General features: G+C 42.5%; 2 protein-coding genes across 3 annotated transcripts; both read right to left on the bottom strand.

The window, feature by feature from the left end:
• Nucleotides 1-707: 707 nt before the first annotated feature.
• Nucleotides 708-8,675, bottom strand: LOC135345204 (plexin-A2-like). The gene is made up of 24 exons (XM_064542576.1): nucleotides 7,592-8,675; nucleotides 7,351-7,536; nucleotides 7,171-7,299; nucleotides 6,889-7,113; nucleotides 6,572-6,837; nucleotides 6,412-6,517; nucleotides 6,235-6,360; nucleotides 6,082-6,180; nucleotides 5,847-5,952; nucleotides 5,554-5,751; nucleotides 5,097-5,496; nucleotides 4,786-5,044; nucleotides 4,515-4,736; nucleotides 4,310-4,462; nucleotides 4,018-4,262; nucleotides 3,926-3,966; nucleotides 3,771-3,863; nucleotides 3,630-3,713; nucleotides 2,870-3,087; nucleotides 2,200-2,312; nucleotides 1,824-1,989; nucleotides 1,532-1,674; nucleotides 1,247-1,404; nucleotides 708-1,104 (listed from the first exon to the last, which is right to left on the bottom strand). The coding sequence occupies exons 1-24, from the start codon at nucleotides 8,555-8,557 to the stop codon at nucleotides 986-988; spliced, it is 4,821 nt and encodes a 1,606-aa protein (XP_064398646.1). The 5' UTR covers nucleotides 8,558-8,675; the 3' UTR covers nucleotides 708-985.
• An 843-nt stretch (nucleotides 8,676-9,518) lies between these two features.
• Nucleotides 9,519-18,478, bottom strand: LOC135345200 (plexin-A2-like). 2 transcript variants are annotated; one of them, XR_010397659.1, is made up of 26 exons: nucleotides 17,415-18,478; nucleotides 17,170-17,355; nucleotides 16,993-17,121; nucleotides 16,687-16,917; nucleotides 16,357-16,622; nucleotides 16,197-16,302; nucleotides 16,020-16,145; nucleotides 15,871-15,969; nucleotides 15,625-15,730; nucleotides 15,321-15,518; nucleotides 14,868-15,267; nucleotides 14,560-14,821; nucleotides 14,289-14,510; nucleotides 14,079-14,231; nucleotides 13,787-14,031; nucleotides 13,690-13,730; nucleotides 13,535-13,627; nucleotides 13,403-13,486; nucleotides 12,956-13,173; nucleotides 12,258-12,370; nucleotides 11,850-12,015; nucleotides 11,560-11,702; nucleotides 11,275-11,432; nucleotides 11,013-11,154; nucleotides 10,142-10,485; nucleotides 9,519-9,641 (listed from the first exon to the last, which is right to left on the bottom strand). XR_010397659.1 is itself a non-coding variant. In XM_064542570.1 (24 exons), the coding sequence occupies exons 1-24, from the start codon at nucleotides 18,375-18,377 to the stop codon at nucleotides 11,033-11,035; spliced, it is 4,830 nt and encodes a 1,609-aa protein (XP_064398640.1). In that variant the 5' UTR covers nucleotides 18,378-18,477; the 3' UTR covers nucleotides 10,805-11,032. The 2 variants fall into 2 exon arrangements, 1 of the variants encoding a protein (XP_064398640.1); XM_064542570.1 differs by lacking the exons at nucleotides 9,519-9,641; nucleotides 10,142-10,485 and having other exon boundaries at nucleotides 10,805-11,154; nucleotides 17,415-18,477.
• Between the last annotated feature and the right edge of the window lie 10 nt (nucleotides 18,479-18,488).

Raw genomic sequence — 18,488 nt, 5'->3', positions numbered from 1 at the left:
ATTATAACTTTTTACCGTAATGACCTTATTCAGTGTACAAGTACATTATTATTATGGGTGAATCGAGAATGACTATATAGGTGACTGTGAATCTATTAAAACAGTGTTTTTAGCGCCTTCGAAGATTGCCTATGTATACAAGTTCAACTATACGTAGCCTATTATTTTTCAACTACTGTCTCATTAGCAATTCGTGAAAAACTGATAAAAGTGTCTAGTTCGCTCAAACAGCTCATTTGTGTGTCCATGCACACACACACACCCACACACTAATCATATATTATACCCTGCTGCCACTGGTCAAATCATGGCTATCAATAAAAATCACTGTAAAGGATCGTCTAGACTGTCTAGAAGCATCTATCCATGCAGATAATGATTGTTGACAGAAAGAAATGATACCTGAAATTTGTTTCAATATGTTGCTCAGTGGGTGCCTGATGCGTCCAGGTTACCATGACGACCAGAGCAGCCGACCCCATGCAGCAGAAAACGTAAGCTGTACACCGAATTGTCAGTACATAAATACAAAGTATTCATTATTATGACTGGCTGCATGTGTACTGTCATAACAATCCTTGGAATGTCACTTATGCATCATGCTACTATCAATAATTATCAGTAAACACATCAATATTCCCTTGCCCATTGCTAGGTCTGTGCCAAACCAATATTCCGGAATATTTTTTGTTCAAATTGTAAAAAGACTGCCTAGTATATAATAATTATTATAGGCACTGCATGTGAAAATAGTTAATTGAGGACAAAATTATTAAGACGGGAAACATTGCATGTGACTTTATTGTGCAAAACAATAATAGGCTATGGTGACCATGTGTATACATGCATGATACTAATAAAGAATAAAGTAAACTGATTGTACCATGCACGGCTGTACTAAAGATTAAAGCAGCTGGAATTGTACGTTTTTATACAGGCTATAATTATATACAGGGACAACTCACTAGCTAAAGGCTATAATTAGTTAATCGTCTGTTGAAGTAAATCCTTCGTACATTCTGTTTTTGAATGCTAGAGGGTGACCTAGTGGACCATCTACATAGCGATTAGCGTCTTCAGTAGGTGAAGGTATATTGTCACATTCTGCAGTAAGAGCATGGAATGAATAAGTATGTCTTAGCATACACTATAAGTATAAGTATTCATATATGGGCATTAAGAGCTGCTATTTATAGTAGCATACTAAGGTACACTCTTAATTATGTCTATATAATTATACACTTACTGAGCTGCTCCACCTCTTGAACTGTGTTCAGTAGCACCATACCGAGCTCAGTGTAGCCAGCAATGGATGTCAGTAACTTGTCCACAATGGACGACAGTTGTGAGAAGGTTGGTCTCTCCTCTGGGTCCTCCCTCCAACACTGACGCATCACTTCAGAACTGAGTGAGTGTAGAGGGATGTACAGTCAGTTGGAACAAAATGGTAATTCCAAATCTCAGTCTACCCAACACAACAGCTACCTCAATGCAACTGCTATGATAATCAACTCAGAGAGTGTACACTCACATTTCGGTGGAACAGGCTGCGTTGAGAGGTCTCTCTAGTCTTTGCCCCTTTCCCAGCAGCTTGATGAGGGAGTGTGGGTCCACAGCAGGGTAGGGGGTCCGTCCTCCATTGAAGACCTCCCACACAGTCACACCGTATGACCACTGAGCACATGGACGACAAGTAACAATAATTATTGCCACTAGCAAAATGAATGAAAGGAAAATGTATTTTAGAAGCAATGTAGGGGTCTGGGTTAAACAGTGTGTATTCCTATTAGTTATATAGAGCTTGTGATCATGCACTGACTCACCACATCAGTTTTCTCTGTGAAGATGGCATCGTTGAGACTCTCCAAGGCCATCCATTTATAGGGCAGCTTCACATTGGCTCGATCGTTTTGTCTAAAGTAGCCGCTAGCATAGACGTCCTCAGCCAGACCAAAGTCCCCCACCCTGATACCCCCTCCCGAGTCCAGCCTATAGGAATGTACAAGATGAAACCTCACGGAAACAATCATGTAACATGCTAACCATGCAGTGTGTTAGTGATATTTTTACAATATCGATGCATTATATATGTCGCATGCAAGCTCCAACTATAGTATAACGTGGGGCTTGAACTTTGCATGCATAATTCTTATATTTTAGTCTATAGTATTGTGAACACACTGTAAATAGTTCACTCACATGCAGTTTCTGGCTGCAAGATCTCGATGGACAAACTTCTGCTCGGCCAAGTAGGCCATTCCCAGTGTTATCTGACGACACATCTTTAGTAGCAGTTTCCTCACTTCCAGAATCTGTACCAATGGCAACCACTTCTTTATAAATTGTTAATTGGTGCTCTGATTTTTTACCAAGCTCTGAAAAAGCACCTATATATATACTCATGCAGTATTATCCCCACAACAGTCACACTGACACAATTAAGTTTATAACTAGATCTAGCTATGGATTAATATCATTCTTTCCCTGCCATCACTGTTAGTCTTCAGCATCAGTTTTACAACTATCACTTATGTACATTTTGTCACTTTGTTTGCATGCATGCATATATATATAGCTATAATTATAGTGAAATAAATATAAAGCTGTTGTGGCATGGATCTTATTAAATATGGTCAAGGCCAAAAGAATGATGATCTTATAGGCTGGTTAAGCAGTCAAGGAAAGAAATATATTATTTTGACCGGGAATGCATCTCTCTATACACATGGATCACAGTAATCAGCCCCACCCACCTCTCTGTTGAGACACCCACACAATGCTCACACTAATACCACAATGCTCTAAACCAAAAGGTAGTCGTCATAGATACTGAGCTATTTACTACTCGTATACGCTACACCACACACACCTGATCTATGTCACAGTCATCGTCCAACTCAAGGCTGCTCCTCTCTTTCTTGAGATATCTAATAAGGCTGCCATTGGCCATATATGGCATCACTATGGCAACACCGGGGCCAGCATCGAGACAAACTCCAATTAGGGACATGATGTGAGGATGGTCAAAGTCCTGCATCTTGTTCACCTCACACACCATGCTCTGAACATCCGACAACGAGAACAGACCTGCATAAATAATGAAGAACTAACTCATCAGAAATGAAATGAAATGTTGTGTGTTACAATTGCAGAAAAATGAATCTCTAGGGCACAGAAAATGTATAACTGACTGCAGACCGGAATTTAGGTTAACATGTCTATAGAGGGAATGATCGCGAAATAATCGTGAGTTTATAGTTTCTGTGTTCAAAAGGTTTCATTGTGTATTAATATTCATCTCACAACTTTTCCATGCTAGAGCAATTATAACCCCGCCTTGTACGCCCTTAGGCAGGTTGCTGTTGATAAATGCACGAGATATGAATATTGCTAGATGATGTGTGTAGTGTATTATCATTGTCGGGTGATCTCTGTATAGGGGGCAGCAAAACAAAATATTTAATTAGTCAGTTGGTGTATTTCGTGGTTGCTGCTTGCACACAGGTAAAGGTAGTCAGGTCGCTTTATTAATAGTTGAAATATTCGCCACGAAAACTACTGCCTCCCCCCCCACCCCGAGAAAACTACCCACTATACGGTTCATGAAATTATACTGTTAAAATAATAACCTTTTAATGTCTTCACGGCCACCCCCTGCATAGGCACTTTGTTCCAGTTTGTCAGGACGCCCTTGTACACAACACCAAATTCACCTGTACATAATTATAATGACATCCTATAAATAAAGTGAAATGCACATCTTTGTTTACCTTGTCCAATCGCAGTACTGGAGAGCTTCAATTTTGAGGCAGCTATTTTGAATGAGTCTGGGATGGACTCAGCAATCTCAATAAGTTCTGATTCTGAATATAATATGTGGCATGTAACAGGGACTATACATGTGTGTGTAGAAAAGAAAACTTACTAACGAGTGCAGTATTACCATCGACTACCTCATGAGTTTTCCTGTAGCAAATTAATTTGCAAATTGAACAGTATAATTATATCATTACTTACCCAGTAGCCGTGAGTTCTATCCTTTGCTCATGTTGATGAATAAAAATTGGTACTGACTTTCTCCTCGAATTCAGATACAAACAGACAATAGCAATCATCAGTACACACACGATCATTATAATTATGATAACAATAACTGGAATGATGATCCTCAGAGGAACTGTTGGCCCAAGAACCGTTGCCTCAGGAAATGTATAAGTCAGTTGCCGGTCCAATTTTTGAGCAATGTTGCTTCCAACGGTTACCTGAAGTGAACAGTGACACAGTTACGTATAATTGTAGTCATACACACATTTATGTTGGCTGGGTTTTCCCCTCCTGGCGGCTCCAAGGGGGCAGTACAGATGAATTCACTCCCTCTTACGCTACTGGGTGTCTTGACACACTCCTCCCCTCCCACGGTCACTCGTATCTCACTGGTCTCCACTGAGTCGAGATTATCACCCTGGATACACACACAATAACAATAGGGTCAGTTTACTAGTTGTAGGACGTACCACAATGCGTATGAGGGTCTCTGTGCCATTAGGAACCTTTTGAGAACCTTCCAGCCGGAAATTGGAGGGATTTGATTGGACGCTAATAGGAAAACGTGCTTGTGTGATAGGTGGGACATTGTCAAACAGTAGGGCATAGTCCAATGGGGTCAGTGAGGTTGTTGTCAGACTAGGAGTCAAGCATGTGATGGTTGTATTGTCCACAACACTGCAGTTGCTCCTCTGTAGGGGAGAGTAAATAATACAGACATAATTATAGTTGCTGGCTTACCAGAGGATCCTCCATTGGCTGGTAGATCTTCAACACAGGCTGTTCTACCACATCCAAGTACACTCCAGTGAAGGTCAATGTGATGCCTCCACTGGGAATGGTGTTGCTAGGACGCACAGCAGTTACATTGGGGTTGTTACTGTAAGTGAAAAACACTTCAAAGTCCAGTCTAGCTGCATCAATAGTAACCACCACCTCTGCAGCGGAGGTGAGGTTTGCTGCTGTAGTGATGCATTCAATCTCTTGAGAAAAGACTGATCTGCAAGGAAAGGTTTTAACATTGTCCAGACATAATTTATACTACCACTTACAATACGTTGCAGGGGTAAATTGACCCTCCACTGACCAGAGTGACTCTAGTGTTCTCATGGTTACCCACTCTTAGTGCAGTACCCCTCACAGTCAGTGTGGTACCCCCGGCCACGGGTCCAAAGGTCGGTTTCACACTACTGACAACAGGATTCAACGCAATGAAGGGATTGGCGTTTACATTGACGTCTATATTGCCATACAGGACCATAGTGAACACATTGGAGCCTGTACTTCCAAAGTTGTTGGTCACACACACAAACTGCCTCCCTGGTATATAGTCAGTGTTGATGATAGTACAGGCCACACCTCCTAATGTAAGGGTGGCGTTCAGAACGTCAGCAAAGGTCACTCCGAGGTCAGTGCCCATCACAGTAATTGCTGTACCACCATCAACTGGTCCTGAGGATGTAGGAAGTATCATGGCATGCAGTCAGTATAATTATATATAATAATTACCAGATTCTGGAGAGATTAAGGTGATGAAAGGAGTAGGACAATTTCTCCCCTCAGTAACAAAAACATCATTGGTGCATTCTTGCAACACCTCACAGCTGTCGCTAAGGCTACACCACCCACACGTGAACTCTGACCCCAGTCTGGATGCAAGGCACTCTGAACATCCACTGCCCAAGTTATGACAATCAAACAACGTAACTGTATAGAGGAGGTGGCATATGGTGGACAGAGGTTGTATAAAAATAATGTTAGTCCAATTGTAGTTACTGTGATGGTGGTGTAGCAGTACGTACTGTTGGTCTGTTGTGCGACACTGCTGAGTGGGTGGTTGACGCCATTCCCGGACCATATCACCGTAGCAACCACAGAGTAGCTACCACTACCAGTAGGCAGGTTGAGCTGTGTCATGTATGGTATTGTGATAACTAGAATGCAACGCTAATTAAATCACAATCAATTAAAGGTTTTTATTGTGAAACTGTTCATACAATGTATTGTATTGTATTGTATTACAGTGTTAGCACTTACGTCTCCACTGCCCACATTGCACAGGATAGAGGTCTCGTTCTCATACTGAGCTGTCAGACTAACTCCATTCACAATACACGAATACTCGAAACCATCCGTCTATATATAGGGAAGCCATGGATTGGTCAGGGTACAGAGGTCATGTTGACTTACTGTTGGTATCAGGTTCCTAGTGGTCAGTAGAAAGTCCTGGACCACCCTCACTGGTAGAGTGTGCCCCCCAAAGGGGGCCGTATCTAACAGGGGGCATAGGTCTGTGAAGTGTGTAGATATAGACACCTATATAGAGGGATATAGGCATTAGAGAGTCAGGGGTCATCAAGCTATCACCTGTAGGAAGTGAGATGCATTCCTGCACAGAGTTGCTGTTCCACTGCAATGCTTGTTGAGGTTACACCATCCACACGGACTGTTGGGCTCCAGGCAATCCTTACAGCTGCACATTCATAGTGTGATCAGCAGGTCATGAATATGGTTGAGGTACCTATACCTTTTCCCTGCTGAGCAATTGTAGATTGTGAGTGCTTGGTTGGTAACGTTAAATGGCTCATTGAACAGAGAGCTCTGAAATCCCAGGTTGATGGTTGCAGTCACTCCAGGGTAGTCAGGTACCAGCCCTTCAATATCACAACTGAACACTGTTCCTGGGATGACCTCAACAGCTGGTACTAAGATGGGTGGGAAACGTCCTTCACTGTCCGCCAAATGACAGGAGATGTTCTCCCCAGGAAGGGGGTTAGGCAGGGTCACCGTGACCTGTGAGGATAGTTTATATATATAACCTCAGACAGTCACATTAATGCATACCTCATTAGCAAGAATTGCAGGGTCAATGAAAAGTTGCATAGGATCAACAGTGATAGTAAAACAGTTGTACTGTATCCATCTTCTGGAGAGACCGGAATTCTGACACTGCGTCTGACGAGAGCACTTGTTCTCCACCACACACCACCCACACAGCGGGTTAAGGTCATTGGTACAACTGGTACAGTTTATACGCTGGGAACACTCCTCTATGGGTACTTGGTACACCTTCAGAGGGGGGAGGCAGATAGATGGGGTAGGACATACATGCAAGCATTAACTCACGGAGTCTTCAGTGGCTGCTGTGATGTAGTTTAGTCCCTCATGCCATGCCAAATAAAATACATCAGAGGCCACTGGCTGATTGTAGAATGAGCTATCAGTGTCCAGGGTCGATGTACCACTGACATCGTACTGTGAAGACAAACAATGCCGTTATTTTACACACTAACTGCATTCACTTACTCCTAGTATCCTGGAATCATCCGTTGCCACAAACACAAAGGAAAACTGCTCCACCTTTACAGCTACTGAAGTAAAAGGGACAAGGTCGACTCCAAAATTGATACGAACTGGTGCTATTATGTCAATACCACCATTTGGGATGAGAAGGCCGACTGGACTGGGTGTGTCACATCTGTCCCCTGTATCCTGGAAAATGAATCAATTGTTGATGTAGACCAGTATATGCTACATAAATGTGTACCTGAGGCTGAGGCAGAGTATCGCAGCTTTCTGAAGAGCCTGTTTTCCATGCTAAACCAATTTCTTCTCCAACAGTGCGTGACACAATACATGAGTCATATTTAGCGTCCATAGCTTCATTGACAGCAGTAATATTGACCACACAAATAGAGTTAGTATTGCCAAAGCAAATAGTTACCACAGCAGTGGGTCCAGATATTCCACTGAAGTCCTCCACTAATGACACTGCACACACATGAGTATCTTCAGTGATCGACTGAAAGCTACAATTGATTCCCAGTTCATACAAAGCAGTCACTCCACAGGTACTTTGGCCTCCACAATTAAACAGGTTGCAAACACGTAGCAGTCTTATAGCTCGTGTATCAGCAGGTTCAGAGTCGACGACAACATAATATGAAAATCCACCACTCACAAAACCACCATATGCATAGAATTGTCGCGTAAACGAACTAATTCCAAAAACCAGTTCATTACGCGTGTCTGATGGATTGTTGTTGTTGGACGATCTATTGAACCCCTCTCCGAATTGTTGCAGTACCATTCTCTGTCCTTCATCAGTCATTGCTCCAGTGTAGAAAGCGTCTCCTGACATAAACAAAGCTGCTCCGAAGTAAAAATCTCCTGCTATAGCATTACTGACACTCCTAATGGGACCAGCACTGAGGTTGCTTGCATTGTAGACAGAGCAAGAGAGATCCTCTAAACACACCACCAACATCCCAGTAGAGCTCAGGGCAAGTCCTTCATTAATGACATAAAAATTAGCTCCTAGATAAACTCTCTCCTCTTGTATTAGCTGAGCATTCAGTCTATACAAGTAGTTGTCTGCAGCAAGGAATGTTCTCCCAGTGGAGTCCACTTGCAGTCCGAGATTTTCAGCTGAAATGAAATCAAAGGAGGGTGATTGAGAATAAGCTGCTCCTTGCAGCAGAAACAAAGCAAGGAGAGTTACTAATATAGCCATCTATTCTAGCATTGGACAATTAGGGTAACCTTAATACAAACTTAGCAGTATTGATACTTCACTGTTATTATATGCCAAGCAAAGTGAAACGGTTAACCAAGCCCACTGAAAGTCATTATCATCACATAGTTTTGTAATTAGATGTGGTTGACTCTAGGCCATGAGGTCATAATGACTCATTGCTGACAGTGCAATATTTTAATGATAATTGAACTTCAAGTTTTTGCATTGGTACATGTACATGCACATAATTTTGCCATGCAATGTAACTAGACCACACCCTGGTATATAATTAGTGTGACTCAAAAAAATACGAGTGTCCATTCGCTACATATTCCACTTTGGAGCCAATCAGCACTCACAAAAAGGTTATCTGAAATTTCAGGTGAACTGCCCGTGAGATATAATTATTGCTTTTAACTATTATAAAGTTGGCTAGGGTACATGGCACTATAAGAAAAAAGGCAGCAGTATTCTAATTATGCCATGCACTAAGTAATATATAAGTGAAACAAAGCTCAATGCAATTGTATTACATAATGCAGACATCGTAGTTCAGCTGTATTTTAAATAGTCCAAGTCAGGGGCGTAGGGAGGGGGAGGGCTTTGGGGGCTGGAGCCCCCCCTTTCTCTGCAAAAACTACACTAAGAGCCCCACCTTCTCTGATGAGTCTTCAGCCTGGGAATTACTGGTATAGATTAGTGGCAGACAAACAGCATGTCCAAGAGCTAGCTATACTATACTAGTAACTTTGATTCTTTAGTGCAACAGAACTAAGCTAGCTAGCTTTAGCAGTATTATTAATTGAAGCAAGGTGTGGCTATTTCTTGCACATGCGCAATGAGTCATTAATTAGGGGGTGTGGCTCCTGGTCACCGGAATTTTCGGCGCTCCGCGCCAAGTAGTTTCTGGCGCGAACAGCTCAGCCCCCCCTTCCTCAAATTCCTGCCTACGCCCCTGCAAGTCATGTAGTTATCTCTTCCCTGAGGCCATACGCACTGTTGTCAGTTGTTAGAGGGTCACTTAATGGAAAGTTGCCATAGTGATGAGAGGCTTCCGTGGGCGTGGGGACATAGTCATATTCTGTAGTGGTATTAAGAAATTTGACATTTCTAACGTACAAGTCTCGAGTTACAGATAATGACAGTCTACATAATTATTAGCCTCAATTCCAGGCCGCGAAGAGAAAGGCGGCCTGCATGGTATACATTGTATGCGCATGCGTGTACATTACCCCAAAAAGGGGGTAATCCGTGTATTTGTGGATACTGTCAGTAAAATAAACCGTATACTATTTGTATGTATTCTGAAGTTACAGTCCGTTACATAGAAGTATTGTGCAAAGATGACCACTCTGTACTGTCCCTATATACAATAATAATTATACTTGCATGCATATAGTGATACAAATTAATTTCGGGAACTTCCGTATACTGATAAAGCTTAATAAAATATGTTCTGTACTGATACAAATTAATTTCTACAGTCAAGTAGTTATGCCTTGGGGCATATATGTATAATAGTGCTAATTAAAATTGCTAAAATACACACACACACACACACACACACACACACACACACACCTGATCAATCTCACAGTCATCGTCCAGCTCCAGATTATCCCTCTCTTTCTTGAGGTAGTCAAAAAGGCTCCCGTTGGCCATATATGGCATCACTATGGCAATCCCGTGGCCAGCATCGAGACACACCCCAATTAGAGACATGACGCGAGGATGGTCAAAGTTCTGCATCTTGTTCACCTCACACACCATGCTCTGAACATCTGACAAAGAGAACAGACCTGCATGCATATAGAGTATAACAATGATTGTTGACAGAAAGAAATGATACTTGAAATTTGTTTCAATATGTTGCTCAGTGGGTGGTTGATGCGTCCAGGTTACCATGACAACCAGAGCAGCCGACCCTATACAGCAGAAAACGTAAGCTGTACACCGAATTGTCAGTACATAAATACAAAGTATGCATTATTATGACAGGCTGCATGTGATGTGTACTGTCATAACAATCCTTGGAATGTCACTTATGCATCATGCTACTATCAGTAAACACATCAATATTCCCTTGCCCATTGCTAGGTCTGTGCTAGCCTCGAGACCAGGCCGATTAAAATACGGCCTGGATTCGAGGCTAGGTCTGTGCCAAACCAATATTCCGGAATATTTTTTGTTCAAATTGTAAAAAGACTGCCTATATAATATTATAGGCACTGCATGTGAAAATAGTTAATTGAGGACAAAATTATTAAGACGGGAAACATTGCATGTGACTTTATTGTGTAAAACAATAATAGGCTACGGTGACCATGTGTATACATGCATGATACTAATAAAGAATAAAGTAAACTGATTGTATCATGCACGGTTGTACTAAAGATTAAAGCAGCTGGAATTGTACGTTTATATACACGCTATATGTACAGGGACAACTCACTAGCTAAAGGCTATAATTAGTTAATCGTCTGTTGCAGTAAATTCTTCTTCGTACATTCTGTTTTTGAATGCTAGAGGGTGACCTGGTGGACCATCGACATAACGATTAGCGTCTTCAGTAGGTGAAGGTACATTGTCACATTCTGCAGTAAAAGCATGGAATGAATAATGATTTTTAGCATGTCTTAGCATACTACACTAAGTAAGTATTCATTAAGAGCTGCTATTTATAGTATCATACTATCTTTTAATTATGCACTTACTGAGCTGCTCCACCTCTTGAACTGTGTTCAGTAGCACCATACCGAGCTCAGTGTAGCCAGCAATAGATGTCAGTAACTTGTCCACAGTGGAGGACAGTTGTGAGAAGGTTGGTCTCTCCTCTGGGTCCTCCCTCCAACACTGACGCATCACTTCAGAACTGAGTGAGTGTAGAGGGATGTACAGTCAGTTGGAACATAATGGTAATTCCAAATCTCAGTCTACCCAACACAACAACTAGCTCAATGCAACTGCTACGATACTCAACTCAGAGAGTGTACACTCACATTTCGGCGGAACAGGCTGCGTTGAGAGGTTTCTCTAGTCTCCGCCCCTCTCCCAGCAGCTGGATGAGGGAGTGTGGGTCCACAGCAGGGTAGGGGGTCCGTCCTCCATTGAAGACTTCCCACACAGTCACACCATACGACCACTGCATGGGCACATGGACGACAAGTAACAATGATTATGAAAGGAAAACGTATTTCAGACACAAATTAGGGGTTGAGGTTAGATAGAGCGTGTTCACGAAATAAAGCTATTACTGAGTTATAGAGCTTGTGATCATGCACTGACTCACCACATCAGTTTTTTCTGTGAATATGGCATCGTTGAGACTCTCCATGGCCATCCATTTGTAGGGCAGCTTCACATTGGCTCTGTCGTTCTGTCTGAAGTAGCCGCTAGCATAGACGTCTTCAGCCAAACCAAAGTCCCCCACCCTGATACCCCCTCCCGAGTCCAGCCTGAATGTATTATATGTCAAGATAAAACCTCATGGAAACAATTATGTAAAATGCTAACCAGCTAGTATGCTAGTGATATTTTTACAATATCGATGCATACCATTGGATATAATTTTTGTCGCATGCAAGGAAGAATGCTCCGACTATAGTATAACGTTACCGTGGCTATAAAAACATGAACTTTGCATGATTATACTTAGTGTCATGATTTCTTTCGTGCACACTGTCAATCGTTCACTCACATGCAGTTTCTGGCTGCAAGGTCGCGATGGACAAACTTCTGTTCAGCCAAGTAGGCCATTCCCAGTGCTATCTGACGACACATCTTTAGTAGCAGTTTCCTCACTTCCAGAATCTGTATCAATGGCAACCACTTCTTTACAAATTATTAATTGGTGCTCTGATTTTTGACTAAGTTCTGGAAAAGCTCATCATAATTTTATATACTCCATGTCAGTATTATCCCCACAATCGATCACGCTGCTGACACAAATTGAAAAAATTCTTTCTAGATAATTATAGCTATAATTATAGTCATTCTTTCCCTGCATTCTGCATGCGCCAGTTTTAACTATCATTTTGTACACCTTGCACTATATATATGCATGCATAGTTATAGTGAACGTGATTTGTTGTGGAATATGGTCATGCCATAAGGCTGATGCATGTTGTTTCAGTAAAATAGGCTGGTCAAGTGGTCAAGCTAGGTAAGAAATATATTTTGACCCAGTATAGCTGATGGGAATGTAGCATGCATCTCTCTATACACATGGATCACAGTAATCATGCAGCCCCACATACCTTTCTGTTGAGACACCCACACAATGCTCACACTAATACCATAATTATATAGTATTACTTATACATGCTCTAAACCAAAAGGTAGTCGTCATAGATACTGAGCTATTTACTACTCGTATGCACCCTACACCACACACACCTGATCTATGTCACAGTCATCGTCCAACTCAAGGCTGCTCCTTTCTTTTTTGAGGTAGCTAATAAGGCTGCCATTGGCCATATATGGCATCACTATGGCAACACCGGGGCCAGCATCGAGACACACTCCAATTAGGGACATGACGTGAGGATGGTCAAAGTCCTGCATCTTGTTCACCTCACACACCATGCTCTGAACATCCGACAATGAGAACAGACCTGTATAAATAATGAAGAACTAACTCATCAGAAATGAAATGTTGTGTGTTACAATTGCAGAAAAATGAATCTCTAGGGCTCAGAAAATGTATAACTGACTGCAGACCGGAATTTAGGTTAACATGTCTATAGAGGGAATGATCGCGAAATAATCGTGAGTTTATAGTTTCTGTGTTCAAAAGGTTTCATTGTGTAATATTCATCTCACAACAATAATGATAATTATAACCTTTTAATGTCTTCACGGCCACCCCCTGCATAGGTACTTTGTTCCAGTCTGTCAGAACACCCTTGTACACAACGCCAAATTCACCTGTATAGTCACATCCCAAAATCAAATTATTTGCACATCTTTCTTTACCTTGTCCTATTGCAGTACTGGAGAGCTTCAATTTTGAGGCAGCTATTTTGAATGAGTCTGGGATGGACTCAGCAATCTCAACAAGTTCTGATTCTGAATATAATTTGTTGCATGTAACAGGGACTATACATGTGTGTGTAGAAAAGAAAACTTACTAACGAGTGCAGTATTACCATCGACTACCTCATGAGTTTTCCTGTAACAAATTAATTTGCAAATTGAACAACAGTATATAATATTATCATTACTTACCCAGTAGCCGTGAGCTCTATCCTTTGCTCATGCTGATGCATATAAATTGGTACTGACTTTCTCCTTGAGTTCAGATACAAGCAGACAATAGCAATCGTCAGTACACACACGACAATTATAAAGATGATGACAATAACTGGAATGATGATCTGCAGAGGAACTGTTGGCCCAAAAACCGTTGCCTCAGGAAATGTATAAGTCAGTTGCCGGTCCAATTTTTGAGCGATGTTGCTTCCAACGGTTACCTGAAGTGAACAGTGACACAGTTACGTATAATTATAGTCATACACACATTTATGTTGGCTGGGTTTTCCCCTCCTGGCGGCTCCAAGGGGGCAGTACAGATGAATTCACTCCCTCTTACGCTACTGGGTGTCTTGACACACTCCTCCCCTCCCACTGTCACTCGTATCTCACTGGTCTCCACTGAGTCGAGATTATCACCCTGGATACACACACAATAACAATTAATAGGGTCGGTTTACTAGCTAATATTACATACCACAATGCGTATGAGCGTCTCTGTGCCATTAGGGACCTTTTGAGAACCCTCCAGCCGGAAATTGGAGGGATCTAATTGGACGCTGATGGGAAAACGTGCTTGTGTGATAGGTGGGACATCATCAAACAGTAGGGCATAGTCCAATGGGGTCAGTGAGGTTATTAGCAGACTAGGAGTCAAGCATGTGATGGTTGTATTGTCCACAACACTGCAGTTGCTTCTCTGTAGGGGAGAGTAAATAATACAGACATAATTATAGTTGCTGGCTTACCAGAGGATCCTCCTCCATGGGCTGGTAGATCTCCAACACAGGCTGTTGTACCACGTCCAAGTACACTCCAGTAAAGGTCAGTGTGATGCCTCCACTGGGAATGGTGTTGCTAGGACGCACAGCAGTTACATTGGGGTTGTTACTGTAAGTGAAGAACACTCCAAAGTCCAGTCTAGCAGCATCAATAGTAACTACCACCTCTGCAGCGGAGGTGAGGTTTGCTGCTGTAGTGGTGCATTCAATCTCTTGAGAAAAGATTGATCTGCAAGGAAAGGTTTCAACATTTCCAGACGTATACTGCCACTTACAATACGTTGCAGGTGTAGATTAACCCTCCACTGACCAGAGTGACTCTAGTGTTCTCATGGTTACCCACTCTTAGTGCAGTACCCCTCACAGTCAGTTTGGTACCCCCTGCCATGGGTCCAAAGGTCGGTTTGACGCTACTAACAAAGGGATTCAACGCAATGAAAGGATCAGCGTTTACATTGACGTCTATATTGCCATACAGGACCATAGTGAAGACATTGCTGCCTGTACTTCCAAAGTTGTTGGTCACACACACAAACTGCCTCCCTGGTATATAGTCAGTGTTGATGATAGTACAGGCCACACCTCCTAATGTAAGGGTGGCGTTCAGAATGTCAGCAAAGGTCACTCCGAGGTCAGTGCCCATCACAGTGATTGCTGTACCACCATCAACTGGTCCTGTGGGTGTAGGAAGTATCATGGCATATAGTAGGTAAAATTATAATGATTACCAGATTCTGGAGAGATTGATTTGATGAAAGGGGAAGGACAATTTCTCCCCTCAGTAACAAAAACATCATTGGTGCATTCTTGCAACACCTCACAGCTGTCGCTAAGGCTACACCACCCACACGTGAACTTTGACCCCAGTCTGGATGCTAAGCACTCTGAACATCCACTGCCCAAGTTACGACAATCAAACAACGTAACTTTATGTCATTGTGTGGTTGGGGGGAGGGGGAGGGGCATATGGTAAACAGAGGTTGTGTATAAATGTTAGTCCAACTTTTGTAGTTACTGTGATGGTGTACGTACTGTCAGTCTGTTGTGTGACACTGCTGAGTGGGTGGATGATGCCATTCCCGAACCATATCACCGTAGCAACCACAGAAGAGCTACCACTACCAGTAGGCAGGTTGAGCTGTGTCATGCATGTATGGTAATGTGATAACTAGAATGCAACACTAATTACATCACAATCAGCATTTAATGGTCATTGTGAAACTGTTCGTGCAGTTTACATTACATTACATTGTATTGTATTACAGTGTTAGCACTTACGTCTCCACTGCCCACATTGCACAGGATAGAGGTCTCATTCTCATACTGAGCTGCCAGGCTAACTCCATTCACAATACACAAATACTCGAAGCCATCCGTCTATAGAGAAGCCATGGAAGGGTCAGGGTACAGAGTTAATGTTGACTTACTGGTGGTATCAGGTTCCTAGTGGTCAGTCGAAGGTCCTGGACTACCCTCACTGGTAGAGTGTGCCCCCCAAAGGGGGTCGTATCTAGCAGGGGGCATAGGGCTCTGAAGTCTGTAGATATAGACACCTGTATAGAGGGATATAGACATTAGAGAGTCAGGGGTCATCAAGCTATCACCTGTAGGAAGTGAGACGTATTCTTGCACAGAGTTGCTGTCCCACTACACTGCTTGTTGAGGTTACACCATCCACACGGACTGTTGGACTCCAGGCAATCCTTACAGCTGCACATTCATAGTGTGATCAGCAGGTCATGAATATGGTTGAGGTACCTATACCTTTTCCCTGCTGAGCAATTGTAGATTGTGAGTGCTTGGTTGGTAACGTTAAATGGCTCATTGAACAGAGAGCTCTGAAATCCCAGGTTGATGATTGCAGTCACTCCAGGGTAGTCAGGTACCAGTCCTTCAATATCACAACTGAACACTATTCCTGGAGTGACCTCAACAGCTGGTACTATGATGGGTGGGAAACGTTCTTCACTGTCCGCCAAATGACAGGAGATATTCTCTCCAGGCAGGGGGTTAGGCAGGGTCACCGTGACCTGTGAGGATAGTTTATATAACCTCAGACAGTCACATTAATGCATGGACATGCAAGTCTTTTACCACATTAGCAAGAATTGCAGGGTCGAGGACAAGCTGCATAGGATCCACAGTGGTAGTAAAACAGTTGGCATTGTCCTGTACCCATCTACTAGAGAGACTGGAGTTCTGACACTGCGTCTGACGGGAGCACTTGTTCTCCACCACACACCACCCACACAGCGGGTTGAGGTCATTGGTACAACTAGTACAGTCTATACGCTGGGAACACTCCTCTATGGGTACTTGGAATACCTACAAAGGGGTATAAAGCATGGATAGGATATAGGACATATAATAATATATGCTTACATGCCATAATTAACTTACAGAGTTTGCAGTGGCTGCTGTGATGTAGTTCAGTCCCTCATGCCATGACAAAAGATATACATCATATCTCACTCGCTGACTGTAGAAATAGCTATCAGTGTCCAGAGTCGAGGTACCACTGACATCGTACTGTGAAGACAAGCATGATGTCATAATTATACACAATCATGGACTTACTCCTCTTATTCTAGAATCATTAGTTGCCACAAACACAAAGGAAAACTGCTCCACCTTCACAGCTACTGAAGCAAAGGGGACAAGGTCAATTCCAAAGTTGATACGAACTGGTGCTATTATGTCAATACCACCATTTGGAATGAGAAGGCCGACTGGACTGGGTGTGTCACATATGTCCACTGTTTCCTGTGAATTGTTGATGTTATATAAATAGACCAGTATGCTATAATTATATACAAACGTACCTGAGACTGAGGCAGGGTATCGCAGTTTTCTGAAGAGCCTGTTCTCCATGCTAAACCAATTTCTTCTTCAACAGTGCGTGACACAATACACGAGTCATATTTAGCGTCCATAGCTTCATTGACAGCAGTGATATTGACCAGACAAATAGAATTAGTACCGCCAAAGCAAATAGTTACCACAGCAGTGGGTCCAGATATCCCACTGAAGTCCTCCACTAATGACACTGCACACAAACAAGTATCTTCAGTGATCCCCTGAAGACCGCAATTGATTCCCAGTTCATACAAACCAGTCACTCCACAGGTACTTGGGCCTCCACAATCAGGCATGTTGCAAACACGTAATAGTCTGATAGCTCGTGCATCAGCAGGTTGATAATCGACAACAACATAATAGGCAAATCCACTACTCACAAAACCACCAAATGCATAAAAGTTTCGTCCAAAGGTACTAATCTCAAATACCAGTTCATTACGCATATCTGATTGATTGTTTACAGAAGATCTACTGAACTCCTGTCCGAATTGTTGCAGTACCATTCTCTGACCTAGATCTATATCAGTCATTGCTCCAGTGTAGAAACTGTCTCCTGACATAAACATAGCTGCTCCAGAGTTAAAATATCCTACTATAGCATTACTGACACTCCAGATAGGACCAGCACTGATGGTGCTTGCATTGTAGACGGAGCAAGAGAGATCCTCTAAACACACCACCAACATCCCAGTGGAGCTCAGGGCCAGTCCTTGTTCAATGACATAGGTAGCTCCTAGATCAACTCTCTCCTCTTGTATTAGCTGAGCATTCAGTCTATACAGGTAGTTGTCTGCATCAATTAGGAATGTTTTCCCAGTGGAGTCCACTTGCAGTCCTGGGAGAAAATCAAAGGAGGGTGATTGAGAATATAAAGCTGCTCCTTGCAGCAGAAACAACAAAACAAAGAAAGCCACTAACATAGCCATCTATTCTAGCATCAGACAATTAGGGTAACCTTAAATACAAACTTAGCAGCATTGGTATGTTCCCTGTTAATTCAGGGGAGTTTCTAGAGATTGAAGCAGGAGGGTGCTCAA

The sequence above is a fragment of the Halichondria panicea genome, chromosome 12 (genome assembly GCF_963675165.1).
Source record: "Halichondria panicea chromosome 12, odHalPani1.1, whole genome shotgun sequence".
In the NCBI taxonomy this organism is placed as follows: Eukaryota; Metazoa; Porifera; class Demospongiae; order Suberitida; family Halichondriidae; genus Halichondria; species Halichondria panicea.
Note: the sequence above shows the minus strand (reverse complement) of the source record. Positions and strands in the feature narration are given on the sequence as shown.

Coding starts and splice junctions, on each gene's coding strand:
- LOC135345204 (XM_064542576.1), bottom strand. CDS start 8,557: ATGGCTATATTAGTAACTCTCCTTGCTTTGTTTCTGCTGCAAGGAGCA. Junction 7,537..7,591: donor ATACTCTGCCTCAGCCTCAG/GTACACATTTAT, acceptor TTCATTTTCCAG/GATACAGGGGACAGATGTGA. Junction 5,953..6,081: donor GCAATGTGGGCAGTGGAGAC/GTAAGTGCTAAC, acceptor TACATGACACAG/CTCAACCTGCCTACTGGTAG.
- LOC135345200 (XM_064542570.1), bottom strand. CDS start 18,377: ATGGCTATGTTAGTGGCTTTCTTTGTTTTGTTGTTTCTGCTGCAAGGA. Junction 14,822..14,867: donor ATCTACACCTGCAACGTATT/GTAAGTGGCAGT, acceptor CTTTCCTTGCAG/ATCAATCTTTTCTCAAGAGA. Junction 13,628..13,689: donor TGGTAATACTGCACTCGTTA/GTAAGTTTTCTT, acceptor AATTATATTCAG/AATCAGAACTTGTTGAGATT.